This window comes from Corvus brachyrhynchos, unplaced genomic scaffold (genome assembly GCF_000691975.1).
Source record: "Corvus brachyrhynchos isolate BGI_N302 unplaced genomic scaffold, ASM69197v1 scaffold100, whole genome shotgun sequence".
NCBI lineage: Eukaryota > Metazoa > Chordata > Aves > Passeriformes > Corvidae > Corvus > Corvus brachyrhynchos.
Window position 1 is genome coordinate 808,639 of NW_008236230.1, and position 24,662 is coordinate 833,300.

The 24,662-nt window shown below is 38.2% G+C and overlaps 1 protein-coding gene across 3 annotated transcripts in view; it reads left to right on the forward strand.

Annotated features, from left to right (window-relative positions):
* SLC35B3 (solute carrier family 35 member B3) overlaps nucleotides 1-24,662 on the forward strand; it is a 42,884-nt gene that overhangs the window by 11,870 nt on the left and 6,352 nt on the right. Inside the window, exons 8-9 of one of the 3 annotated variants that reach the window (XM_017746912.1) lie at nucleotides 1,500-1,569; nucleotides 7,852-16,088. In XM_017746912.1, the coding sequence (XP_017602401.1) occupies nucleotides 1,500-1,569; nucleotides 7,852-7,924 (143 nt within the window). In that variant the 3' untranslated portion in view covers nucleotides 7,925-16,088. Of the gene's footprint in view, nucleotides 1-1,499; nucleotides 1,570-2,647; nucleotides 16,089-24,662 lie in introns of those variants that run through there. The other 2 variants (XM_008643441.2, XR_001866076.1) reach the window with 2 other exon arrangements.

Below are 24,662 nucleotides of genomic sequence, written 5' to 3' on the forward strand. Positions count from 1 at the left end.
AGGAAATGGTTACATAAATATTTTAATTAATAACTGATTTGAAAGAACAGAAATAATTGTAATTAGAAAAACTGAAGTAATTTAACCATTTTTTAAATTATTCATCTGTAAACTGTTTTCTAATTAAAACTCAATTTTCTTTTTCGTTCTCCTTTAATTTTTCATGTAATAGAAAATCATTTTATTTGATGCACATAAGTTTCTTAAAATGTAAAAAGAAAATTATTACTGAAAAGTTGAGGTTGGGGCAGATGAAGCAGTAGCGAGGGCTGTTTCTTCTACTACAAAACACACTTAAATGAATATTAGTTTGTGGGGTAGAGTTGGGAAGAATGAAACTTGCATTTCTAGCCATAGCAACATGAAAATACATCAGTAGTCATGGGCTCCTTTTGCCAGTTGTTGCAGTAAGACTAATTTGCAGTAAGACTTTCCAGTATGGTATAGTAAAAGGTACTTCATGGTAAGCAAAATATTTTCTGTTAATAAAAAATGTATTCTTTAGGTACAGATCTACTGCACCCTGTACTGGGGTCTTTCTCAAGTGAACCCTGTGCCATCATACAGAATAACACCTTCTCAGGCCCTCAGCCTGCATAGCTAAACCTGTGTGCCTGGCTGCATTCTTACTTTGTTTTTAAACATTTTCTACTACTTTCACTCATGTGTTGATTTTGTTTCAGTGATAAACTTCCTAGGTTTCCTGGTACACAGTTTTCTAGTAATGCTTTATGCTTGTTCATTGCAGATAGCATTGGAAATGTTCAGATAATTGTTGGAGCTGTAGTTTTTCAGTATTTCAGAGCAATCAAAGAGTTTATTTCCAGTTTGGAAACAGGATTGTGTTCTCCACTCTTCTTACTACCTTGATTCTTTCTAGTGAACAGATCACGTGTAGAAGAATATCTCTTAGTGGTTTTGAGGAAATCTTCCTAATGCAATCATTGAAGTCAGTCATCCTTGGTCTCTTAGGCTTCTAACCAAAATTGTAACTCTCTGCACTGTTAGAGAAATTTTTAGTAACTTCAAAAGAATGATGAGAGGATAATCCCATTCCACTCAAAAACAGAGCCCAAAACACCATAGAATTGTAATAACATGAGGTAGAAATGGCAAGATATTTGACCTTTGGTCAAAACTTTAACAGATGAGTTTATATCATCAGTTACTTGCAAGGGTTGTTTGTTGCTCTCAGAGGCTGTGGATTGATTAGCATGAAGTTTTTAAATAGCAAGTCTTGTTCTGGAAATTTCTTTGCTGCAGATAGTGTGACTGGAGATGTTACCACTGGCGCAGTGTACTCATTCTCAAACAGCACATGGTTCCAGTGCTGTTTTGCAACTGCACTGGTGCATCTGCAGTCTGTGTTTGCACCAAGGCTGTGATCATCATTTCAGTGAGACACTTAGTTATTTTATGAGGTTACCTGCTAAGCCTTTGTTATGTTCTTTTATTGTAACTGAATTCTTAAAGAGGTTAATATTTGTTTTTGTCTCCAGTAACAACAGGAAGAAAAGCAATGACCATTGTGCTTTCCTTTTTGTTCTTTGCAAAGCCATTCACATTACAGTAAGTATTTATAGTGTTTTACAAAGTATTTTATAAAAAACCATGTTCTTCATCATGGAAATAGAATGACACTAATTAATCATTTTCAGGGTTTAATGCTTGTCATTTCATATCTTCTACAAATGTTGGCAATCTACTGTAAATATTGACTGGCTTGTTGATACCAGTCATGCTGGAGAAAAGAGTTTACATTTTTCTAAAGGTCTGAAAGACAGCAAAGAAAATTTAAGAAAAGCCTTACATAATATCTAGTGCTTATGATACATAATAAATTGTTTGGGTACTTTGTCTGTGGTGGGAGATTTGGCTAAAAGAAGGGGTTTTCTCCATTATGGCATTGTTCCTGCTTTTAGAGCTCAGATTTGAATTCTTAGCTAGCCCTTTTAAATAACTGAAAGCTTCTATTATCTTTAAATTGCCAAATGTTTGAGCTTGGGTTTATCTCTTTTTTTTTTTTTTTTTTTTTTTTTAATTTTAAGGAAGATCTTACATTGAAAAATGCAGCTAAGTTGCTACTTTGATCTTAATTGCTTCAGGTTTGAAACAACATAATATTCTGTTTTATTTCAATATACAAATTGATTTAAGAACAAAGCTTGCACCCAAATCCCAAATGGAATTTACCCCAGCTAAAAATATTGAGGCTTGAAAGAATGGAGAGCTGAAACAAAAATGTGCCTACATTGGAAAGTATGGATATAAGGCACTGAGTGAGAAAACGTTTTGGACCAGTAACAGAGAGCATAGCTCTCATAACCAAAGGAAGGAAGAACATACTAAAGGCCCTCAGGATTATTTTGCTCATGTGAGAAAGAGCAAATACTCTTTAGTTACTATTTAACTTATAAATGCACTTTAATAAGCTCTCCAGCCAGGACAGGAAAAAAGAATGGTGGAAAGACAGTAATAATAGAATGTCCCTGAATCTTTATCTCAGAGCCCACTAATTTGTGGGGGGTTTTTCTTCAACTTTTCTCTTCTTAAAGTAAGGTTTATTTAATCCACAAATATTGGTGTTTAATTGCTACTGATAAAGTGCTAATGGTAACTTTTTTCCCCTCCTCTGCCTCTCCTCTAGGTATGTGTGGTCAGGCTTACTGGTTGTCCTTGGTATATTTCTTAATGTTTACAGTAAGAATATGGACAAATTCAAACTGCCTTCACTGCTTGGTCTTTGGAAAAAAAGTGTGGAAGAAAGAAAATCAAGGACGTTGTCACAAACCGTATAGACAGTGGTTCATGCCTTGTCTAGACTTTGACTTACTATTTTATTGGAACAGTCTTCAACTGATTCACTTTCCAAAGGGAACGTTATTAAAACCAAAGGAGCTGAAGGCATATTGTCTGCTTGCAGACTGCTATAAATGCACACTGTTGTGAGCCCTTTCTTCAGAGCACTTGAATTCATCATAAACGGTGTTGTAGGCCATTGTCAGATGGTTTTATCGGCAATGAAGGACAGCAGCTCCTGGCAAACTGCTGAGAAGCTGCACTCAAGTGGGACACAGTAGAAGACTAGTTTGGGCATTTTAATAATATTGGCCATGTGGCTGATCTGAGATTAGTGGTTCTTTGTGATTGTCTAGGTGGGGTAATTTAAATGTAATACTGTATTAATCACCAACTGGTTGACCAAATTGTGATTTTAAAGGTGGAAGGTTTAGAATACAGTATGTTGTCACTCTTTTACATTTTAAATAAAAATGTTGGGGTTTTTTTAAGTTATTGTTTAGATCATCACAGAACTTGGTATTTATTGTAATAATTGAAATTTTTATGGAAATCCTAGTGTTACTCTTTTTGACTATTGCTTGCAAGTAACAAAACTGAGATTGAGTTTGTGCAGTCAACACTCGTGCTTTTCCAAGGGGAAAATGGGCTTTTGGGCCTGAACAGAGTGAGATTGAAATAGTGGTGTAAGAAACTGTTACTTGCCTATTCTGTGGTGAAATACAGAATTTTTAGTGGCCTGTGGCCCTCTCTATTATAGTGGTATAAAGAGACATGGAAGTTCTTAAATTCCTATTATCAAATCAAAATTTTTCTATTTCAATATCGGAGTAAATAATAACAGCATCAGCTAATGTGATTGGAATATATATTGTGTCAGTCTGTGTGGTCTTCTGATGAAGTTAAGAGGATTAAGGTACAGATTACCATTTTCTTTCTTCAATGACAGGAGGAGACAATGTGCTACCAGTGTCTTTTTCATCATGAATTTAGGAAGACTAAGTCCATTTATCTCTCTTTCTTTCATATTCAACTTGCTTTTGAATCGCTTGCCATCTCTTTCATTTTATATATTTAACTACAGCACTTTAAAAATACTAATCACCTTACAAATCATTGTTCTTATGTGGTCATGGTTTTTTTGTTGTTGTGTCCCTTAGATTCATCTTGGTGTGTGTTCTTCCAACTTAGACAAAAATTAATTGGATAATAGAAATATATAGTCAGAAATAACATACAAAGAATTTAAATATCTCACAGGATGGCCTTCTGTCAAAAATACTAGTTGATGAAAGTATTCAAGATGTGCAAAATGTTTTTCAGACACTTAGGAAGAGTTGCTGTTCAAAGGAGTTTGTAATCAAAGCACAGACACAAAATGTGCCTTAAATTTTTCTTATTGAGTTGGTAGCTCGCATCTGCCATATTAAATGTGTTATGGAACAGAACACGGAATAACAGCCGTCTTAGCATAATGGGATGAACAAGAGAAGAGTTGTGCTAACATAACTGCACTGTTCCCAGCCCTGACGCTTCTCTGGGGTGTCAGCAAAGCCTCTCAACACATACAAACCCACTGTTGCCAGGTCAGGAGAATTTATTGCATGGGACACTTTTGGTTTTTAAATTCCCAGCTGCTGCATGATCAGTTGTTTCCTGGATGAGGTAGAGAGGTGAGAATTTGATGAACAGATACACCTTCAAAGAGACAGATGGTCTGCCATGGCTGTCCATTTTCATGTTGCAGCCAAAGTTTTATGGTAAGGTGTGATAAAGCATTACAATTTCAAATTTGGTGCAAGAGTGCACTTGACCAAGTCAAGGGGATTGATACACTTCTTTCCCCATAATATCTATCAACTCTTACATTCCCTTGCATTCTTTTCACTAAATGAAGTTGTTCTTTCCAGCAAGGTTAAGATAATTTTACAGTCTCAGTTCTGCCATCTGTAAACTCTGCCTGTTGCTACACTTTATTGAGCTTCAGGAAACCAAATTATGTGAAAGCTACAATACATGCAGTAAGTCATAGTAAAATATAATTCATTTGGCATCTGTTTTATTTAAATACATGAGAAGTCACTCACAAAGTTTTTGACTAGAATTCAAGTGTAGTATGGATGTTTCTGAACTGTTTATATAGTCCAGTTTTGTCTCTATTGTCTCTCTTCAGAGAGAATAGTAACCACAATAATTCACCTTTTAATTTAGTCTCTATTGTATGCAGGACTGAGTTATGAAGCTACCATTAGGGGAAATCTTGATTTATTTTTTAAATAATTTTCTTAACTGTAGAAGTGTATGTTTTGTTTTACAAGTGTACTTTAAAAATTATTTTTATATACAAATTAATATTGTAGGTTTACTGTTAATAGCATAAATTTAAGAGTCAGCTCTTTATTTTCATAGGTATTCATAGGTGTTCTAGTACTTGCCAATCAACAATATGTGTGTTAAAGGAAGTGCACACACAAGTGAGAGTAGTTCATGATTTGCCACACATCATGGTCTGTGCAGTTTCATGCCTTTATTAAGAAAACCCTCATTTCAGTGAATTGCTGTTTGTGGGGTTGTGGGGTCTTTTTAATGAACTTCATAGTGCATGCAAGTTAGAAAACCTTACAAACCTGCAAGTGTTCTTACTACAAAATTTTGAGTTTGAGTCTTCTGTACTGTATATGTATGTTGGTTTTGTGTTGTCTATGAAATATGAATAAGGGCTTGTCCACAAAGTAACTGTAAATTATTTATTTTTTGTGTACTTATATTGGGATGTTGGTTAACCCTTCCCAATGTTGAAGGCTGGTCACAGTAACTATGGCATTTTATACTCGTTGTCTCCTGGACTCTTTACAGTAGGCATGGTGAAACTATAGAAAAAACCATTCAATTCTCTCAACAGAAAAATTGTTATCTAAATATGATGTGAATTAGTTGCTTCTTATCCTTGTGCTAACAGCCTTTTTCTCTCTATAAAAAATCTATGATGTAGAAATTAGTTATAACAGCATTGAAATTCTCAGTAAAATTTAAGTCTGACCAGGATCTCCATTGATGTCAGCAATCTACCTCTGTGACACCTGCTTCTGCCTCCTTTGGAAAGCTGAGGGAGCTCTGTTTTCCTAAGTCAGCATGCATTTGCAGTTGCTTTCATATTACATTTTTGCACTTGTCTGGCACACTTCAGTAATGAAGTAATTGACTGTGCAGTGGATTTCTTCAGTATTCCAGTATGTCAGTGTCATCAGAACTGCTAATTATGCAGGTACCTGTGTGTCAATACAAGCGTGGAAGAACTAATGCCCTGCCCTCCAAACCTACAGTGTTTCCTGATACTCCTTTAAACTGTTTTTCTTAATCTTGTTTTACCACTGCTGTGCTTTGAATTTACCAGACATTTTAAGCTGAATTTTGGGCTTTATGTCATTCCTAACTTTCTTACCTCCTTACTTGTCTTTCTTGCTTTTGGATGTGAGCTCTTTTTCTCAACATGCTCTATTTACACACTGTGGATTGTTTCAGGTTTGTATTCCTGCATTTAAGGGCTTACATCACACTATTGCAGGTTGGTCACATTCCAGATTTTCTGTTTCGTTTCATTTATAACCATCTGGATGATTCTTTTAAATCCTTTTTTCTCCAGGAAAAAGTCTGTCATACTTTTCATTATTTTTGGAAAGGTCTTGATGAGTGGAACGTATGAGTTAACTCCTTGACCTCATTCCATCTTCCAAGAAAATCTCTCTTCTCCCTTGCCTGCCTGTGAGAACTAAAGGAAGAGGAAATAAATTATTGCAAGTGCTCTTTTTTTTCTTTAATAAGTGCCTTCCTCACTAACCTGGTGTGTCTTAATTGTTTCTTTTCTTTCTGCCTCCCATGCTCCCAGGCACAAACAAGCCCTTCTCTCATGTTTGACCGCTGCTTGTTCAATCATGGAAACTTTTTGAGTTGTTTACTGTTCTGAAAAGAGGTATAAAATTGCCTGTATACTCTGGAGGGCAGGAAATAATAAGTAAACTTCACAAGTTAAGGAAGTAATTAAATGGATTAATACGTTTTTCTGGAGGGATTTTATATGTGGTTTTAGTTAATAGCTCAGAATTTGTTAGTGGAAGGTTGTTTTTTTTTTTCTTCTACATTTTACCTTTTTAAAAATCTTTATATTAATTTTAATATTTAATATAAAACTCTTGACTGTTCAGACAGTTTATAGAGATTAATTTCAGTCTTGCCTATGAGGCAGAAAAGCCCTATCTGTTTCAGAGATGTAGGAGAAATGGTATCTTGCCCAAAGTTGCCTTGGTAAGTCTGTGATGAGCAAGGAATAGATGTTAATACCCTCAGTGATCCTGTGCCCCAAGTCCAGCAGAGCCCATCTGTACTTTAAATGAAGTAGTACCAATGTAAGCCCAGTTTACTTTTACCCCCAGCATTAAAAGTGTTAAATTGTTTCTGTTCCTTGTTCTGTACAAGTATGATTTAAAAGGAAATTAAGACAGCCATAAAATATCTTTTCTGCATTTTATTTGAAGCTTTTTTGCATTGTTATTTTCTTGTTGATTGGTTCTGTTTTCTGTGAGTACTGCTGTGGAAGCAAGCCAGAGACAGTAGCAGTTTTAGGAGAAGCGTAATATCCTTCACTTTAAGGTGGCTGGTTCACTTTGCTACTAGTCAAAAGCTGCTTCCATGGGAAAATGTGAGCAATTGTCATCACATGACATGCAAAAGCATAATGATGCCTTGTCGGGTCTGTATCATTTTGCCATTCGCTTGTAGAGAAGCAAAGACTAATGCAATAAAGGACATTCATGCACAAGTAGCTTAGAATACAGTGCTGACTTAACACTTCTCTACATCTGGATTGTGCTGTTGTGCTGGTTTTTTGAGGTGTGTTGGTAATGTATTGCTTCTCTCTGCTTTTGGTTATTTAGATGTTTTCTTTATTAGATTTCTCAGTTTTATGCTTCCTCTGCCTTTTTTTCCCTTTTTATTTTTTTATTACTTATGTTTTAAATGTGAAGTTTTACTTTGTAATTTTCATTACACCTGTAGCGCTGTGTCCAGTTCTGGGCTCTCCAAGCACAAGAAAGAAATGGGGCTAGGAGGAGAGAGTCCAGCAAAGTGACACGAAGATGATGGACTCGACCATATCTCCTGTGAGGAAAGGCTGAGAGAGCTGGGATTTTTCATCCTGGAGAAGAGAAGGCTGGGGGGAATTTCATCAATGTGTATAAACACAGAGCGCAAAGACGGGGGAGCCAGGCTCTTTTCAGCGAAGCCCAGTGACAGCACCGGGGCAGTGGGCACATACTGAAACACAGGAGGTTCCCTCTGAATAGAGGAAGTACTTTCTTACTGTTAAGGTGATTGAGCACTGGCATGGATTGCCCAAAGAGTTTGATAAGTCTCCATCATTGGATATATTCTAAAACTGTCTGGATGTGGTCCCTGGGCAGCTGGCTGTGGGTGGCTTTGTGTTGAGCAGGGGAGGTTAAACCATATGAGCTCCAAAGTGGCCTTCCAACCTCGGTTACTCTGTCATCTTAGATCTTGCTGTGTCTATCTTCCACTTCTTCTCCTGTTTACAAATTGTTAATAAATATACTTAAAATTAGTATCTCTGAGTTGGCTACAGTAACTGCTGGAGCTGGCAAAGCCATGCTGAAAACACCTGATAGTGTTCACTGGCTGAACAGTGAGTACCTTCAGAGCACAGTCCCATGGGGAGAGAGGCATCTTCATTTGGTGATTGCTGCTCAGTGCAAAACAAGAGTATGTGACTGAGAGCAAATGCAAGACACTTGCAGATGAAATTGATACTGTCAATACAGAAGGAGTTCAAAGTTTCTTTTTATTTTCTGCATTTAGATCTTGCAGTGCTGTTTGCTGCTCTAGCACAGCACCTGATCCACAGATAGCTGGAAGTGTTACTACACTGCTTGCTGCCTTCTTGTCAGCACTTTGCATGAACGTGGACAGCTGTGGTAGATGCTGTCGTACTTGTTCAGAACCTGAGTATAAACTCCACTGGAATAGAGTCCTGTAGTAACAGGCAGTAATGCCAGCAGATCTGTGCAAAAGTCCGGCACAGAACGGGGTCTACAGGAAACCTGGACAAACTGTTTATCAGGGACTGTTGTGATGGGGTAATGGTTTTAAACTAAAACAGGGTAGATTTAGATTGGGTATAAGGAAGAAACTGTTTACAGTGAGAGTGGCAAAACACTGGAACAGATTCTCCAGAGAGGTGGTAGATGCCCCATCGCTGGAAACATTCAGGGTTATGTTGGACAGGTTTCGGAGCAACCTGATCTAATTAAAGGTGTTCCTGCTCATTGTGGAGGGTTAGGTGACCTTTAAAGGTCCCTTCTAAACCAAACTACTCTATGTTCTCAAAGAGGATTTGAGGCCCCTGGAAGGCTTTAATGCATAAAGAAGGGTTCATATAGGCTTCAGGCAGCAACAAGCAGAATTTAAGCTCTTTAGGCTTTAACATCCCTTTAATCTTTTGTTGATGTAGCCTAAAGTTAGGATTATTTATTTTATGTACTATCCAAATTTTGGTATTGGAAAATCATTTTAGTGAGAAATACACTAAAAATTGCCCTTAATAAGCAGTTCAAGCTAACAGCCGGTAGTGCTGGATACCTAGTTTACACCATCCTGTGCAGTGCAGCTAATAGGCAAAAACTGAGTGAGTGCTTGGCCCCTTCAAATGAAGACTGTATTCTTGCTGTTAGGAAATATATAAAAGAAAACAAATTCTGTGTAGCTTTGTAGGTAAGAACTGGTTAAAAGGTAGCTAATCCTTACTACGAGTCACACCTGATTTCCCTGGACTCCTTATCCTTAATAAATGACTCGTGCCTGGCTGTACAAGCTTAGCTTGCAGACTTCATCTTTCCTGGGATTAAAGCAGCCTGAGATTAAGCTATCATGCTTGCATGCTTGCCAGGTATGAGACCACTTGCTGCCTGAAGCTTTTGGATCCCCAGGCACATAAGGTAAAGGCTGCTTGAATCAACCATCTTAGACTTCGAAAATTTTGCACTGAAACACAGCTTCAATAGAATCTATTCTTTAATAGGTAAGAGCTTGGGGTTTTTTCCAAGAAGTTGAAGCATAGCTATGTACAAATGATACATATTTTGGCTTCTCAGTAAAAATGTCGCTAGTGAAGAGAGCTAGCTTTCTTCGTACTGAAAGCTAAATTTGTATGGAGACCAGGTGTAGCTGTGTATCAGAAAGGTGCAGTGTGATACCTTTTACCAGATTATATTTCTGCACTCTGCACTGTGGTAGGATAAGGAAAGGAATGAAAATCAAGATGTGTTGGAGAGCAATAGCATTAATTCTGGGCCGTCCTGCTTTTACTTTGCATAGTATTGGATGTAACAGATACAAAGCAGGTTTCAGTAATCAAACTAATGCTCAGGACAGGGATTTTTCAAAGGAATTGAAGACAATATAAATACTGTTGAGCCTTTACTACTTTACTGTTCTGAAAATACCAAATTCAACCACCACACAAGAGCATTAGACTGCCCCTCTCTGTGTAAAACTTCTCTTTCTGTCTGTGAAGACTCACTGTGAAGACAAATTAATCTTGCATGTATATCCTATTTGATGGGCAAAGACATGTTTGTAGGTATGCTGAGACTTTGTGGTTGGAAATAGGATGGCTTCTGTTAGTCATCTTCACTGCAGGTCCTTCAAATCTGAGAATATCCGTGCCAAACTGAAAATGACTGAACCATGTTTGGTAGGCACACAAGTGGCTGAAGGGAGCTGTATATGATTTAGTGTGCAATTTCTTCAACCTGCTAGATTTCTTCTTCTGGAGCTGTGGTTGTTTGATCAGATTAACTGTTCTCTTTCTGCTAATGACTTACAGTGTTAAAATGTGGGGTTTTGAAAATGCAGATTCTTGTGTTTTGCACAGTTTAGGGAGTTTAGATTGATTCTTTTTAATTCATTTTATTTTTCCTAATTAGAATTCTATGGTGCAGAGGATTATTCATAAGTAATTTTCAATATTAGGCTTTTATCCTTGGTTTAGTTTATTTCTTGAGACTCCCAGTAAAAACTGTCTGCATCTCTTCTTGTCCATGTTCATTTCTATTATTGCAATCTCTCTTCAGGAGAATTGGTAACCTGCATTATTTTCTCAGCTTCATGTAGTAAATAATGGTACATGTCTGAAACTCATCACAACAGCAAGTAAGATGGTGTGTAGTGTATCATCCTTACCAAACCGCCACAGCAGGGAGGCCTGGCAGTACATCCATTACCTCTGTTATTTCTCACAAAAAGCTTAATTTTTCTGCCCTTTGATGTTGTAAGGCAGCAACAGAAAAAGAGCTGAGGTAGCTACATGAGGATGTGAGCCTTTGGGAGAACGTTGTTTTATTTTAGTTAGAGGAGCAACCCACACTGGATTGATTGCTTGTGGCTTTATGTCCATGTTTGCTCCTCTGCCCTTACCCTTTTCATTTTCTCATAACTGGAGAATACATTTAAAAACCTGGCATCCTAGTTACTAATTTTGTACTCTGCAAGATTTTTTTATCATTTTGTATTCCTTTCACCATGACAACTATGACCTTATTGAGCGTTCATTTTTTTCTCCTTTTGAGCAAAAGATACATGGGCTTTTTCTTTATGCAAAGGTCTTAAATTATTAAAAATAATGACCAGATCTTCAAAAATATGTAAACGTTTTGCTCCTTTAAATGGATGATAGACAGCAAAGAGTTTGTGTCCACAAATTCCTGTGACATGAGATTCAGAAAAATTCCGTACAGTGAATTCAGAAAGAGCTGCCCATGTACACACACTTCTCACTGAGCAAAACCCCATAAATTCTCTCATACGTATTGAGCACATAGGTTGTTCCTGTGGAATAGCTGACAGTATAAGATCACATTCTTCCATGCCTTGCAGCAGCTTTCATGTGTCTGTGACCTGAACTCCGTTACGTTTTGGAAAAAGCTGGAGAAAATCTGGGAGTGAGCAGAGGGATGCAGCTAATACTTCCTTGAATACACGTGTAGCCTCATAGCCTCAGAAGTCTCTTTAGCAGAAAAAATGGTGAAAAATCACAGCAAAGTCCCATTGCTTGTAGAGTCTATTTATGTCCAGCTATCAAAACAGCAGCACCAGTAGCCTGTGAGTTGCCCACTGCTGTAGGGATGAACGTGCCTCCTCTCTGCTAAACCAGTTAGTATTAAGTCTGAATTCATAGCTGTTATATTATCCTCCTGATAAGTAAAACCAACACATTTTTCTATCAGGTGTAATTTCCTTTCTGTTAAAGTGTGACCTACATCCTGACTCTTAACTCCTGTGTAGTCAATAGCTGATTTGTTTCGACAGTGAGATAACTGACATTTATGGGTCTAACAGTTTCATCTCTTTGCCTCTGTAATTCTGGTATCCAAAAGCAAACCAAGTGATTTACTTGTATTTGTTTCTTAGAAGTCTGTGTCTGGCACTACTTCATATTATTTTTTTAACAATGGATTAATAAAGTTCTGTTCAGACACAGCTCTCTGTTTTTCTGCAGTTATCTATGAAAATCTGTATTGTTAGTTTGCAAGAAATGCATTAACTACAAATTTGTCCCAGTTCTATTGAATGTAGTGCATTGCACTACACTGTACCAGAAAGCCTGTTGACACGTATGAGCTGCATGGACTGCAGATCTATTGTTATTTCACTGCAAGAAGACTGTAACTGCTACTTACATGTCAGAAAAGAACAGAACAGAACAGAATCTCATATGCTTGGGATCTCCTGTTGAAACAGAGGAGTTAGTTCTGTTCTGCCAAAAAAGAACATCTTTTCTGAAGAAAAAGAAGGTATTTGAGACCCTGCCTTGCAAATGAAGGACAGCACACTTGTGTGATCTCGTATGTTTAGTATGCACTAAATTAGTGGGTTTTTGCAGAATAATGAACACCAGTTAGTGATTTTTAAAGAAACCATGAATACAAATTGAGACTTGAAGAAATTCTTGAAAAGCAAAAGAGTACAGATTACCACAAAAGGAGATCAACCAGCTCCTCCCTGGGGCTGAGTTTCAGCAATTTAAACTCCTTCAAACTCAACAGCCAAACTGGAGTAATTGTGTGTTTGATTTGGCTTGGGCTGAGGACAAATTTAGTAGGGAATATTTTGGTGGTAGGAGAGGCAGAAAAAACAAAATCCAAGGGAGAACACTTCGCACTTACTGGAAAGTAATGTGTGATCTAAGAAAAGATGTTGTGTTTTTAGTTAAGTGCTGGAATAGACTTTTATCAAGTGATTGACTTACCAGACCAGTCATCTTGGCTCCTGGAGTCTCTTTCAGTCCATTTTTCTTGAGAAGGCTGTAATGATACAAATTTATAGATAGGTTCAAATGTGAGGATGAAAAGATGGGCACTTTCCCACCACAATACTTGGGGAGTTTTGTAGCTAGGAGGGAAGTGAAATAAAAGAATTAGGTCTTCTATGTAGGTTTTCTGTTAAAGGGGCTGTGTATCTTACCAGTTTTACAGGACATAATAGATTCAGCACAAATTATTCTTTTCAGTTTTACTCTTTATATTTCACTGGCATTGTAGTTGGAGCATCAACACCTGGGAATCTGTTCTTCACATTTCTGTTACTCCTCCAAGGGAAGGCTGGGATGGCAGTTTAGCAGGGAGTCAAGATTACATTCTTGATGTGGATAAATACTGGGGTTTGTTTTACCTATCCTTCCAAGATCTTGCCACTTCAAAAGTCCTCTAAAACAGCAGTTAAGTGGGAGAAAAATTGTCAAAATACTTACTTGTTATTCTTTAATTTTGCTGTAGCCTCTTTTTTTGGAGTAGAGATCTGCATGAGTGTACGGGTTTTTTTATTTTTTGATGGTGTCTTCATTAGGAATATTGAGTGCTGGTACTTAGTAGAGTTTCTTAATTGGCATTAATGTAACAGGTTTTTAATAGTTTATCCTAAGGAAAGTCTTGAGCTAAATTAAATTTAAATTCACATTTTGATAATGTAAATGCACAGAATATAAATTTTGTGGAGAGGTTATAACTATCCCCAATCAGAACAGTCCAGTTTGTTACTTTACCCACCTACTCACCCTCCTATCCTAAACACCCCACACCTTTTCCCTGATTTGCATCCAGGCACCCAAGGGATAAAACACTGAGGGAAAAGTTTATAGCATTGTTTTAAAAGTGCCTAATTTGAAGATCTAAAATGCCTCTCTGTCACTGAATAGTTACAGCTTCGTGTCTCTGCAGGCTGAGTTGAGGCTGAGGGCTTTAGTTACATTCTCTGCTTTGTTCTCCATAGTCTCATAAGTGTAACTTTAATTGAATTTTCTGGATTTACAGTACTTGTCTGAGGGAGTTTATTTGAACCACGTAGCTGTGGCTGTTTGTGTTGGGGTAACACATACCCAGCTCGGCCTTGCAAACAGCCCTGTGGTGCAAAGTCACCTTTGTCATGGGAAGCAAACCAAACCAACAGGCAGTCAGCCACACGTGAAAAATGACAAGATATTTCTCCCCATTTCAGAGGAAAAGAAGAGAGAATGACTCTAATGTGGACCTGCTGGATCCCAGCTTGGTGCCTTTGTGCCATAACCTCTGTATTGCTCTTCCTTTGTTTTATAGGTTGCACTTACAGTCAGTGGCCTTACGCTGCTGTTTTAGGAAACTGTATGGCCTGGCTTTATTCCCATCAGCTGACAGAGATGTGAGAATTTCATTAGCTTGATAACTGTTCTCATTCTGAGTGATATAACATGAAAAAATGTAGTTTGAAAATACCTTCCAGGGCTGTTGTGGTGGCCCAGATAGGGCTGTGTCAGAGACCCCAATTCATTTCACAGCCTTTCAGTCCTCTGGATGCCACGTTTACTAACTAGACTCCCACAGGTTTCTCCACAGCAGGCAGAAGGGCAGATGAGCAAGAAGCTTAGCCAGTACTTCAGCAAGTGTTTGGATACTTGATGGAGTTTCATCGGGAAATGTTTCTGATGAAGTAACTTCCTAAGGCTACCTTAATTAGCACATAGGCTTGCAACCTTCACTATGTCAGGATGGTCTGTCTCAGCAGCAGGATAGAAATAGGTCTCTTTCTCACCTTACTACAAAGGGAGCTGTGAGCCTCTTGGGTAGTGTGACCTCAGAGCAAAGAACTCCCGTTGTGATCTGTGAGTTATGGATTAAAAGTTTCATGTACTCAACTTTATTTAGGGGAAATAGTATTCATATCTTGAAAGTATGAGTGTTGAGCAAGTAAAATTCAAAATGCCTTGACTAGCTACCATCAAGCACCCAGCTCTTCCTAGATAAACAACAGGCTACAAATACGTCACAAAAATTGGAAAATAATGTTGAATTATAAATATATTTGAGAAAATTGTACTGCACTGGCTGGCAATTCATTTTAAAAGAGGAGTTGAAATTGATCAAATAAATTGTTTGTTACTAATTATTTGCCTAGTGCTAGCTGTGATGTGAGACCTTGAGGGTGGGAATAAATTATCTTAATGAGGGATTAGGTTAAGGCATGTTATAAATCCTCATTTCAAGAGCTAACCCCACTATTAATATATTTGCCTATAACTGTGAATCTTCTTTAATAGCTGCCTGTCTTCTTTTGCACTGCATAAAAGTTCCTCTGTTTTTAAATCCATGTTCTGAAGAGGAAGTATTGTCCTCCCTGATTTTATCTTCATTAGAAACACCACAGAAATAGCGACAAGGAAAGAACAGTAATGTATACTTGAAGTTGTATTTCATGATGGAGAAAGAAATGTTCACATCCCAAGGATGAAGTGCGAATACATCCCTGATTCCAGAAATCCTGTTGTATAGAGCAAAAAACCTTAGAGAGAGTTTTCCAAGTGAAATGAAGACGGAGGAAAGGGGCTAAACTGTTTATGCAACCTTGAAGGGAAAAGAGGAACAAGGATGCATGTATTGCTTTCCCGTGACAGAGTCAATAATTGCCTCTTATGATCCAAACACTGTACAGCCTCAGCACGGTTTGCCTTAGACAATCTAACTAGCAAAGATTTTAAATCCTATCTTCCTCCATTGAGCTTCCATAGTCACATTATTACCATACTTAATTATTATAACTGCTGTTAATAATGCATAGAAAATTCTGAGACAGGTAAATCATACGCCAATTGAAATAGGGACCATTTCCCTTAATGTATTTGGGCAATGTTTTGTGAGTCTAGATGTTAATGCAATCTAACAACCACGTAGTAATAAAACATTATGATTTCTTTCCCTGTGCCTTTGTCATTTTCCTTAGTTGTCCTCAAAGTGCTTTTAAGAGAAAAGGCATGTTAATATCTGTATTCCTACAGGCAGGTCAGCACCCACAGTCACTCAGCAGGTCGAAGAGGCAATCAACACTCACTCCTCCGTGTGCGTCATAGGCAACAGTCCTACTCATGCTCTTTTCCTTAGGTACTGCTTTGTCACAAGCCATTGGTGCTGGCTGTTTCCTAAGGTGGGAGTGGAGAAGCAGGAGGATGTGTTAGAAAGTCCTACCTTTCCGTGAACTTGGTTTTTTTCAGAGTTAATTTCATTGGATTTCCTCTGTACTTTTAAGGCACGATATAGTGCCTCAGTTTGCCAAGGGCTTTAGAGGACTTTTAGAAAAGATACTTTACTTGCCTTCTTTTTGATTTTTTAAGTATACACTGCTGGTTTTTACTCATTACCTGTCTCCCCCTTTCTGCAGCACTTGGTGTATAATTGGTTCAGCTCTTGGAGCACACACTATCCATACTTATTGTCAGAGCTTTTGGGGGATGCTGTCTGTTTCACTGGAAACAGAGTTGGGCCCTCTCTACTTCCAGGGAGACTTGTTTCCAAGCACTGTCAAGCCCCTTACTATTGAAATTCAAAACAGTAGCAAACCTCCCAGTACTCATTATTCTATTCAGTCTCGATTCAGAGGCAGCACTTGTGTGTTTGGTTTGTGCAGGAAAGATTCATCACATTCTTGGGTCAGCTACCTTGTCAGCTCCACAAACACAAACACACACAGATGGACACACAGAGAGGGAAGAAAAAATGAGCTTCATATGCTTCATTCATGTCAGAACTCAACAACTTTAAGAGTGCAAATATTCTGCAGTCACTCATGAAAAGAAATTTTTAATAATAAATATCTAACAATTAATGGGCTGGTAGCTGCAGTTGACTTCAGGGCATAATATCTAATTTCCTTGCAATGTTTCATAACCTTACTTTTCATGCTGCAACAGTCTATCATTAAAACCAAACGCAGGTTTCTATCACTTTTATTTATTTTTCAAATCAACTTATAAATCAGTGCCAGACCTTGTTACAGATGAGTTCCAATAAATTATCGGCTGTGGACAAATTCTGAATGTTAAACATTCTCTGTTTTTTCCTTTTTTTTTTTTCCACCCCCACATACTGTGCTCCTATGTCACCCTTTGAGACTGGAACTCATGACATGCAAGGGCTTTTGGAGGCTTTTTTGCCCTCTTAAACAAGATGGGAACCTGGCTACATAATTATATGCTTTGTAAATAATGTAAAAATGTAATAACATTTGTTTTTCAAATTAAAATATACCTAGGGAAACAGTTTCACACAACCTGCAACAAAATTTACCTCTCTGGACTTTAGTAAAATAGACATCATTTCTTCTACTTCTAGCTGACAGGTAATTCCCAGAGCAACTTGTAACCCTAATCTAACTCACATTAGCTCTTTTACCAAAATGCTCTGTCGTTGCCCTTCGGAAGAAGGTCATAAATGCTTTCAAGGGCTGATGCTAACTTTTCCTTAGCTGATTTGTCACTTCTAAATTGGATTGTGGCAATTAGCAGTATATTGCTGGTTTTGATATGACTCTATCAGTTAAGTAAATTTTATTGCTAGTTTTACCAGTAGGCTGAGATACATCAAGTGGCCTAAAGTGGCATAGCCTTGCATGGCTGATGGGAAGCTCTGAATATAGTAATTAGCAAAATAACCTTTGAAAATGTTCTAGGTTCAATTAGCCTGAATGAACTCTGTAACACATGAACCTGTATGGAAGCAAAGATGCACCCAAAAAAATTCATTTACAGAAAGCCTCTCCAAAATGTGTTCTCTCTCAGTTTTGCTCTTTTTGGTCTCCTCCATTCTGCTTGATTTTTCTTTTTTCTTTTTTCTTTTTTTTTTTTATTGTTATGCTTCATTTTTTCTGTCACATCTCTCAGGTTTTCAAAACTTTCCCTCTATCATGGATTTCAATCCCCACAGACAGAGTATGATTTAGGTGATTTACCTCCTTGAAATCAAGTAAACTCCAACCCATTCCAGGCTTAAAAGGAATCAAATGGAAATTACCCAGTGTTCCTTTTTTTTTTTTTTTATACAAACCCTGTTATTAGACTCTGCTGTTACTTTATCAAATGGTATTTCTGGTTATTGTCTGACATTTACCTTGCTGGGTAAATTAGGTCATCTGATATATTGTTGAGTGACAGACAGCATTAATCCTTAGCATAAAATAGGAAATCCTTGAAGAAAAACAGGAAGAGTTTCTACATAATGTGGCCAGACCATGGCATGGATGAGAGCCAGAAGTGCAGATTATACAGCAGTTTTAGACACTTTCCACCTGAATTCTAAAAAAAATCTCCTAGTTACACAGTGCCAACTTCTGGTTTCATCTGAATGCAGCAAGAAAACCCTTGGTGTGTGTTTGAGGTCCCTTCTGATTCCTGCCTAATGAATCATTTTTAGTCTTTTTTATGCATCTCTTCCCAGGTACCTGCCATTATTTCAGTAAAGCAATTAGTTTTTTCCTCTAAATTCTTCATTTAAATACATGTCCTTGTAATTGGCCAGATGAAACTGCCTTATTCCTATGGCAAAATAATTCTATGTACGACTTGTTTCTCCTTGTCACTCAGATTAAGTGCTCTTCAGGGCAAAGATGCTGTTGGTTTCATGGTCTGCTCTGCATCCACTGTCAGCACAACAGCAAGTGCACAAATGAGCACAGGTACAAAGCTGAGCCACACACTCTCCCCCTGATTAAAGGTGTGACTTTATCTGCTATACAGAAGCACCTACTTTGTTCTGTTTATCAGTCCCCGTGAATGACCGACAAGGAGAATCAAAGATATCTTGAGTTGCAAAGTATGAAAATCTGGGGACAGAGCAAAACTTTAACTTTCCAGCCCTGCCCTGCCCTACTACATTTAATTCAGCCCATTTACACTGTTTGTGTGATATGAAAAACTGCCTAGAGCAAGTAGTGAGCTGGGAATGTGCAATTCACAGCTTTCCTGAGGAGGTGTATTTTTAAATCTGGACCCAGTGAGGAAGAGCAATTGATTTGATCCTTCCCCTTAATTCTATCTACATGACAAGGAGACTGGGGTAAAAAGCAGAGACAACCTTTTCCATTCTCTGCAGTGAGTCTTTTGAGTTTATTTTAATTATTTATTAAAATTATTTAATATTGCTGATTGGAGTTCACTTGTATATCCCTGTAAGGGATAAGATATGGGAGAGATGTAACCACACAAAATGGAGATGAATTTGTGCTTATAGAAGGATTGGGGTTTCTGGGTGTGTATGAGGAAAACTTCCCAGTGCTTCCACAGACTTTTGTCTCTCCTGCCCTCAGGTGATGCCACTGAAGCTGCACAGGACTTGGAGATCTCATCACTCTATCTCCCTGTCAGCCGAATATCTTTGCAGCATAACCTGGTCCTGTGAGATGGTTCTATTACTCTAACACAGACATGTTACGCCTTAACCACAATACAAACAGACAGATCAATTGTACATCAAGAAAATATTCAGTTTCCATTACCTATGATGCCAAATTGCCACCAGTTTGGATCCCAGATGCTTTCAACAAGATACTTAAATTCATACTGAGATGTCTAGACTTAAACTGAGATCTAGCTGTGTATGCTCAGTGTCACTGAAAAGCAGGGAACTTTTATTTATGTATTTATACAGAAGCTGATTTCAGGACCCCAGACTGAAAATTAATAACTGATAAGGGTATTTTATTTCTGAGAGATCTCTTTCTCTGTCTTCTAAACTCACTGTGTTCTTAGACAAAGTTGCCTTATAATCTGACTTCAGGGAAGTATGAATCAGGACTCCAGCTTCTGTCCACAGCTCTCCCATTGACTTCCCTTGGAGTTCAGGGAAAATCTCACTCTTTTCCCATCTACAGTCTCTCAGATCCCACAACAGATTTTTGGGAATGCGATGTACCAGAATTGCTGTCAGGCCTAATTAATTTTCAGGGTGCTTGGAGTGGTTTGGATGAAAGGTGCTATAGAAGGGGAAAGGTACTGATTATATTATTATTGTTGTTGTTGTTATTACACAGCAGCCCTGTCCATTGTTCTCAGGAGAAGCCTGTGCCTGGTGGAAGACTGCCTTCCAATCTTTCTAGACACAAGCTCTATTAACATACAAACGATCAGGTCACACTATTCTTGGAACAGAACTCTTTAGCATGATAATGACAGATTCACACTGGTGGACCCTTAGTGCTCTGGAGAAATACAGGTTTTGCTTAGTGCTTAATAAAAAAAAGGCCATCATAAAATATGTCACTTGGGGCCAATGAATATTGTCGCAAGAGATAAAATGGAAGAGGAAAATGACATAGATTTATCTTTTCCTGGGTGCCAAGTGTGGCTTCCACTTGTTCTGGAATCTCCCTGTTAATGTAGCATTTATTCACAGCTACTTGGCAGAGGCATATATGAGGCTAAATTTTCAAGTGAAGGCTCAAAAAAAAGGGCTTAGCTTCTGTTTCTGGGCACCTGAAATGACAACCTTTATCTGTGGCTTAGAAAAGAGACCATAGTCAATATGGACTAATGTGGTGATGGCCACTAGAAGCCATGGGATGGATCCACAGCCATCATATCCTGCCCTAAGGCCACCAGAGGACTGCTGCAACTGATGTCATCCGAGGACTGGTCTCACGGCTCTGGCTACATAGTTTGGTCCTTCTGTGCAAACTGAGAATTTCTGAACATCTGGTCCTGCATATGAGATCTTTTTACATTTATGGCCACAGTAATATGCAGTACTTCACAGCTTCAGGTATATTTTAGATGTGACAAGGCAAGGAAAAACTCCTGCTCCTTATTTCTTACAAAGCACAATTTTTTTGCATCAGGGATTCTACACATCACTTACATGAGTTATGGATGAGGGAAAAAAATATCTGCTTGAAAGACTTTATCCATAACCAAAAGAAATAAGCAGAAACTACTCTCCTTGATTTTCTTGGGCTTTGCACCAAGCCCTCAGTTAGGAATGACATTTTATTGTTGAAAAAAATCGTTTGGTGGCAAGATATGTATGCATGGCTTTAAAAACAGTCTTCTTTTTGTATGTACTAGATTAATTTTCCTGTGTCATTTTTAGTTTAGAAGCAAACAGCTTCAACAGGGTGCAGGAGTGCACAGCAGCATTACCCATATCCAGCGCTTGTGGCTTGCTACATTGTCCATTATAGCAAAGGTGAGTTGTTCTATAAGGGGAAAACACTTCAGGGCTTCCAGCAGCCAAGCACAGAGCTCAAGCAGAGCTCTGCACCAGCCGGAGGCTGTCCACATGCTGCTCCAGCCAGAAATGCTCTGTACACACACACTGAAAATCATGGTAGGGATTTGAAGATGTCATGCTGACACTGATGTTGCCATTTTAAATTCAATCAATTAATATTATAAAGAGGCAAAAACATTACGCTAGTAGGTATACCGCTGCTGCCCTCATGGAGCTAAACATTATAACAAGTGCTGGTGCTAAGTGGTTTTCTGAGTCCCATAAAGGTTAGATCATATCTTTGAGGATTTCATGCATTTCTTCTTTTTTTTTTCTGATTAGTTCATTTTTATTATTATTAGCTATAGTAAGGGAGTTTACCCAGAACAGAATGAGAAAATGAAACTGAAAAGCAGTTAATTGGTACTTTAATTGCACAGATACAGGCTTTGAAATTCCAGTGGCAAACCAAAGTTACAGTATTTACAGGGAAAAGAGCAACAGAGATATTTCTTCGCAGGCTTTTAATTGGAATCTTAATGAAATCACCTTGTGAAGGTGTGAGGTGCCTGAAGCATGTACGTGATGGCGAAGGAGGTGCATTAGCATTCACAAAGGGAACAGCCTGTGTCATGATTTAGGTATAGTCCACCCAAAGCTTCCCAGCTGCGGGGAAAGCAAACTTTGCCACCCCAAGAGCAGGAAGTTGAGCTTTCCAGTATATCTTTCTAGGCTTTCTCAGTAGCGGATGGGAAAAGAGAGATTCCGCCAAGAGGCAGCAGTAGCTACGGGTAAGGACCCCTGTGAGATGTGATGGGACTCTTTGGCTTTCATTCATATGTTTACCCTCAGGAAAACCAGAGCATCAAGTAGATATGCACAGCTGATTTTCACATGGAGTGAAGAGCTGACACAGAGCATGGCCTGTACCCAGTTCCTGTACACAGGAGAGTTTTCCTGGGCTCTACAGCAATAACCTAGACCCAGATCAGGCTTCTCCTCTAAATCACCTTCCTGCCACTCTCCATCAATCAAAGAGGAATGAGGGTCTGACCAGATAACACTGAATCAGTGTGGCTTGGGTTCTTCTGCAAGTGTAGGATAATAACCACCCTGTTACTTTTCCTAAGGATAGATAAGTCATGGGTATGTCCATATCCTTAGTCCATGGCAACTTTGGAAACAGCAGAAAAAGATTAGACTTTTTATTTTTCTGCCACCGGTTTTATGCAGGAGGATATATCCTGACTCCTATGAAATTACTCTTTATTTCCTTAACTGTGAATGTACCAATAAGACTACCAGTGTTCTTACAGTAGTAAACCAGCATGAAACTAATTCGTTAATGTTTGAAAAACTTGGCCTGGAATAAGGAATATTTGTGTCACATGAGAGTCTGCCCCTGAGGGATCAGTGGTATTTTGGTCAACATTCTCAGGTTTTTTGTATCTACAATGAGGATCTGGTTTTCAAAGGTGTTGTTGCCTTCTTAGCAGGCTTCATAGGACTAAGCAGAACTGCTTTGATGAACATTTTGAGACATTAAATGAGGGACATTACATAAGACTCCACATGAAAGCTCCCTTTTTATCTGATTTTAACTCTCTTCTAGTGCATTACTTGATCACAGAAATTTTCCATTCCTGTTACATAGATAGCAAAGAAGGAGGAAGAAACTAACTTATTAGCCCAACTGAAGATGAACATGACCTCACTCATTCATCAAAGAGAATCAAAAGTCAAGACAACAGTGTCAGTAAATCCCATTTAATGATCTCTCACAAAAGAACTTTTACGTGTAGAGAGCTCCTTTATTAGTTCACCACTTTGAAATATAACTCACTACACACCAAATGCTCAGTAAGCCACAGGGGCAGCAATAATTTCTGAGAGAACCTCATGTTTTACCAAAACCACTAAAACAGTCCGAGTCTGCTAAGAACAATGACAGTAGCTAGTTAAAAGATCACTTTTTCCTCTGGTGTCTGGTGAAAGGCCTCTATTAAGCACTTCATTGGCAGGGGAATCCAAGATGTGACACTACCCAGAAATCTACTGCACTGCTAGACTAATAACATGAAGTCTTAAGAAGAGCAAGACTTTTGTTTCATATGAAGGATTAAATTCCCTTTCAGAGGAAAGCACCAGTTTTTATGTGAACATCTCAAGTCCTGTTTGTTCTTATCCCTCATATCATTTTTCCTTTGCAAAATATCTGATTTTAAATGCAACTTTCAACCAAAGGTGCAGGTAGGTTTTAGCTTGCATCACAAATGAGCCAGCACATATTTAAGTTGAATTAATGCCATCAATTGCTTTATGCCTGTCCCTACTATCCCTGAACTCAGTAGGTGAGAGCAGAGTACTGAGTTGTTTGGCATCAGCAAGGATTGTAAAGGCTTTTGGAATTTATGGGAGTGCAAGAGGCCATGCCTATGTCAGATCTTATCCCAGTGTGAAGAGTAGGAGAATGAAAACAGAGTAGGAATATTTATATAAGCTAGCAAGTGACTTTTTGTGGAAAGTTTTACTCTCTTCCATTCTGTTCTTGCAACATAGACTAGACTAGACTATAATAAAATAGAAATTTCATTTGGAAGGGACCCACAACAATCATCAAGTCCAACTGCCTGCTGTAATAACACTCCATTCCTCTCCCTCTTCCTCCATATATACATATGGGCCATTTATATAGTGTCTGCATTCTCCAAAGAAGTAAAAAAATGTACAGAATTTGAGACTGTAGAATTAAATTATAGATTTAATAATACTAACTTTCAGACAGAGATGGATTATCTGTTTCATCAGCTAAGTAACCTTTGATGCATCTTTGATCTAGTCATTTGCAAATACTCTTCCACATTAAACTTACAGCCTGTCTTTCATTTGGATAAATTCAATTGTGCAACTTCAGGGCATCTATTCGTAAGTATTTTAGAAAATCTTTCTGAGAGTCAGTAAAGAAAACACAAAACCTTGTCTCTGCAAATAAAGTGGTATGTGTCTGGTTAGAGTATTCTGGATGTTCCACAATCAACATGATACTCTATTTAGGGAAAAAAAAAATGACTAATTTTTGCTTGTTGGGTCAGATCCAAAACACACCAATGGAAGAGGTCCGTTAACTCCGTTGAGCTCTGGATGAAGCTTCCAGTCTGGGAAGAGGGATGCTGCTGTGCACTCCAACAGCAGCAGTAGCCCTGGCATATCCAAAAAGCAATTTAACGCACCAGCAGCAGTTGCCTATTAATCGGGCTAGAAAAAAAAGGTAGCCTGGGAGAGTGGGTTTAAAAAGAG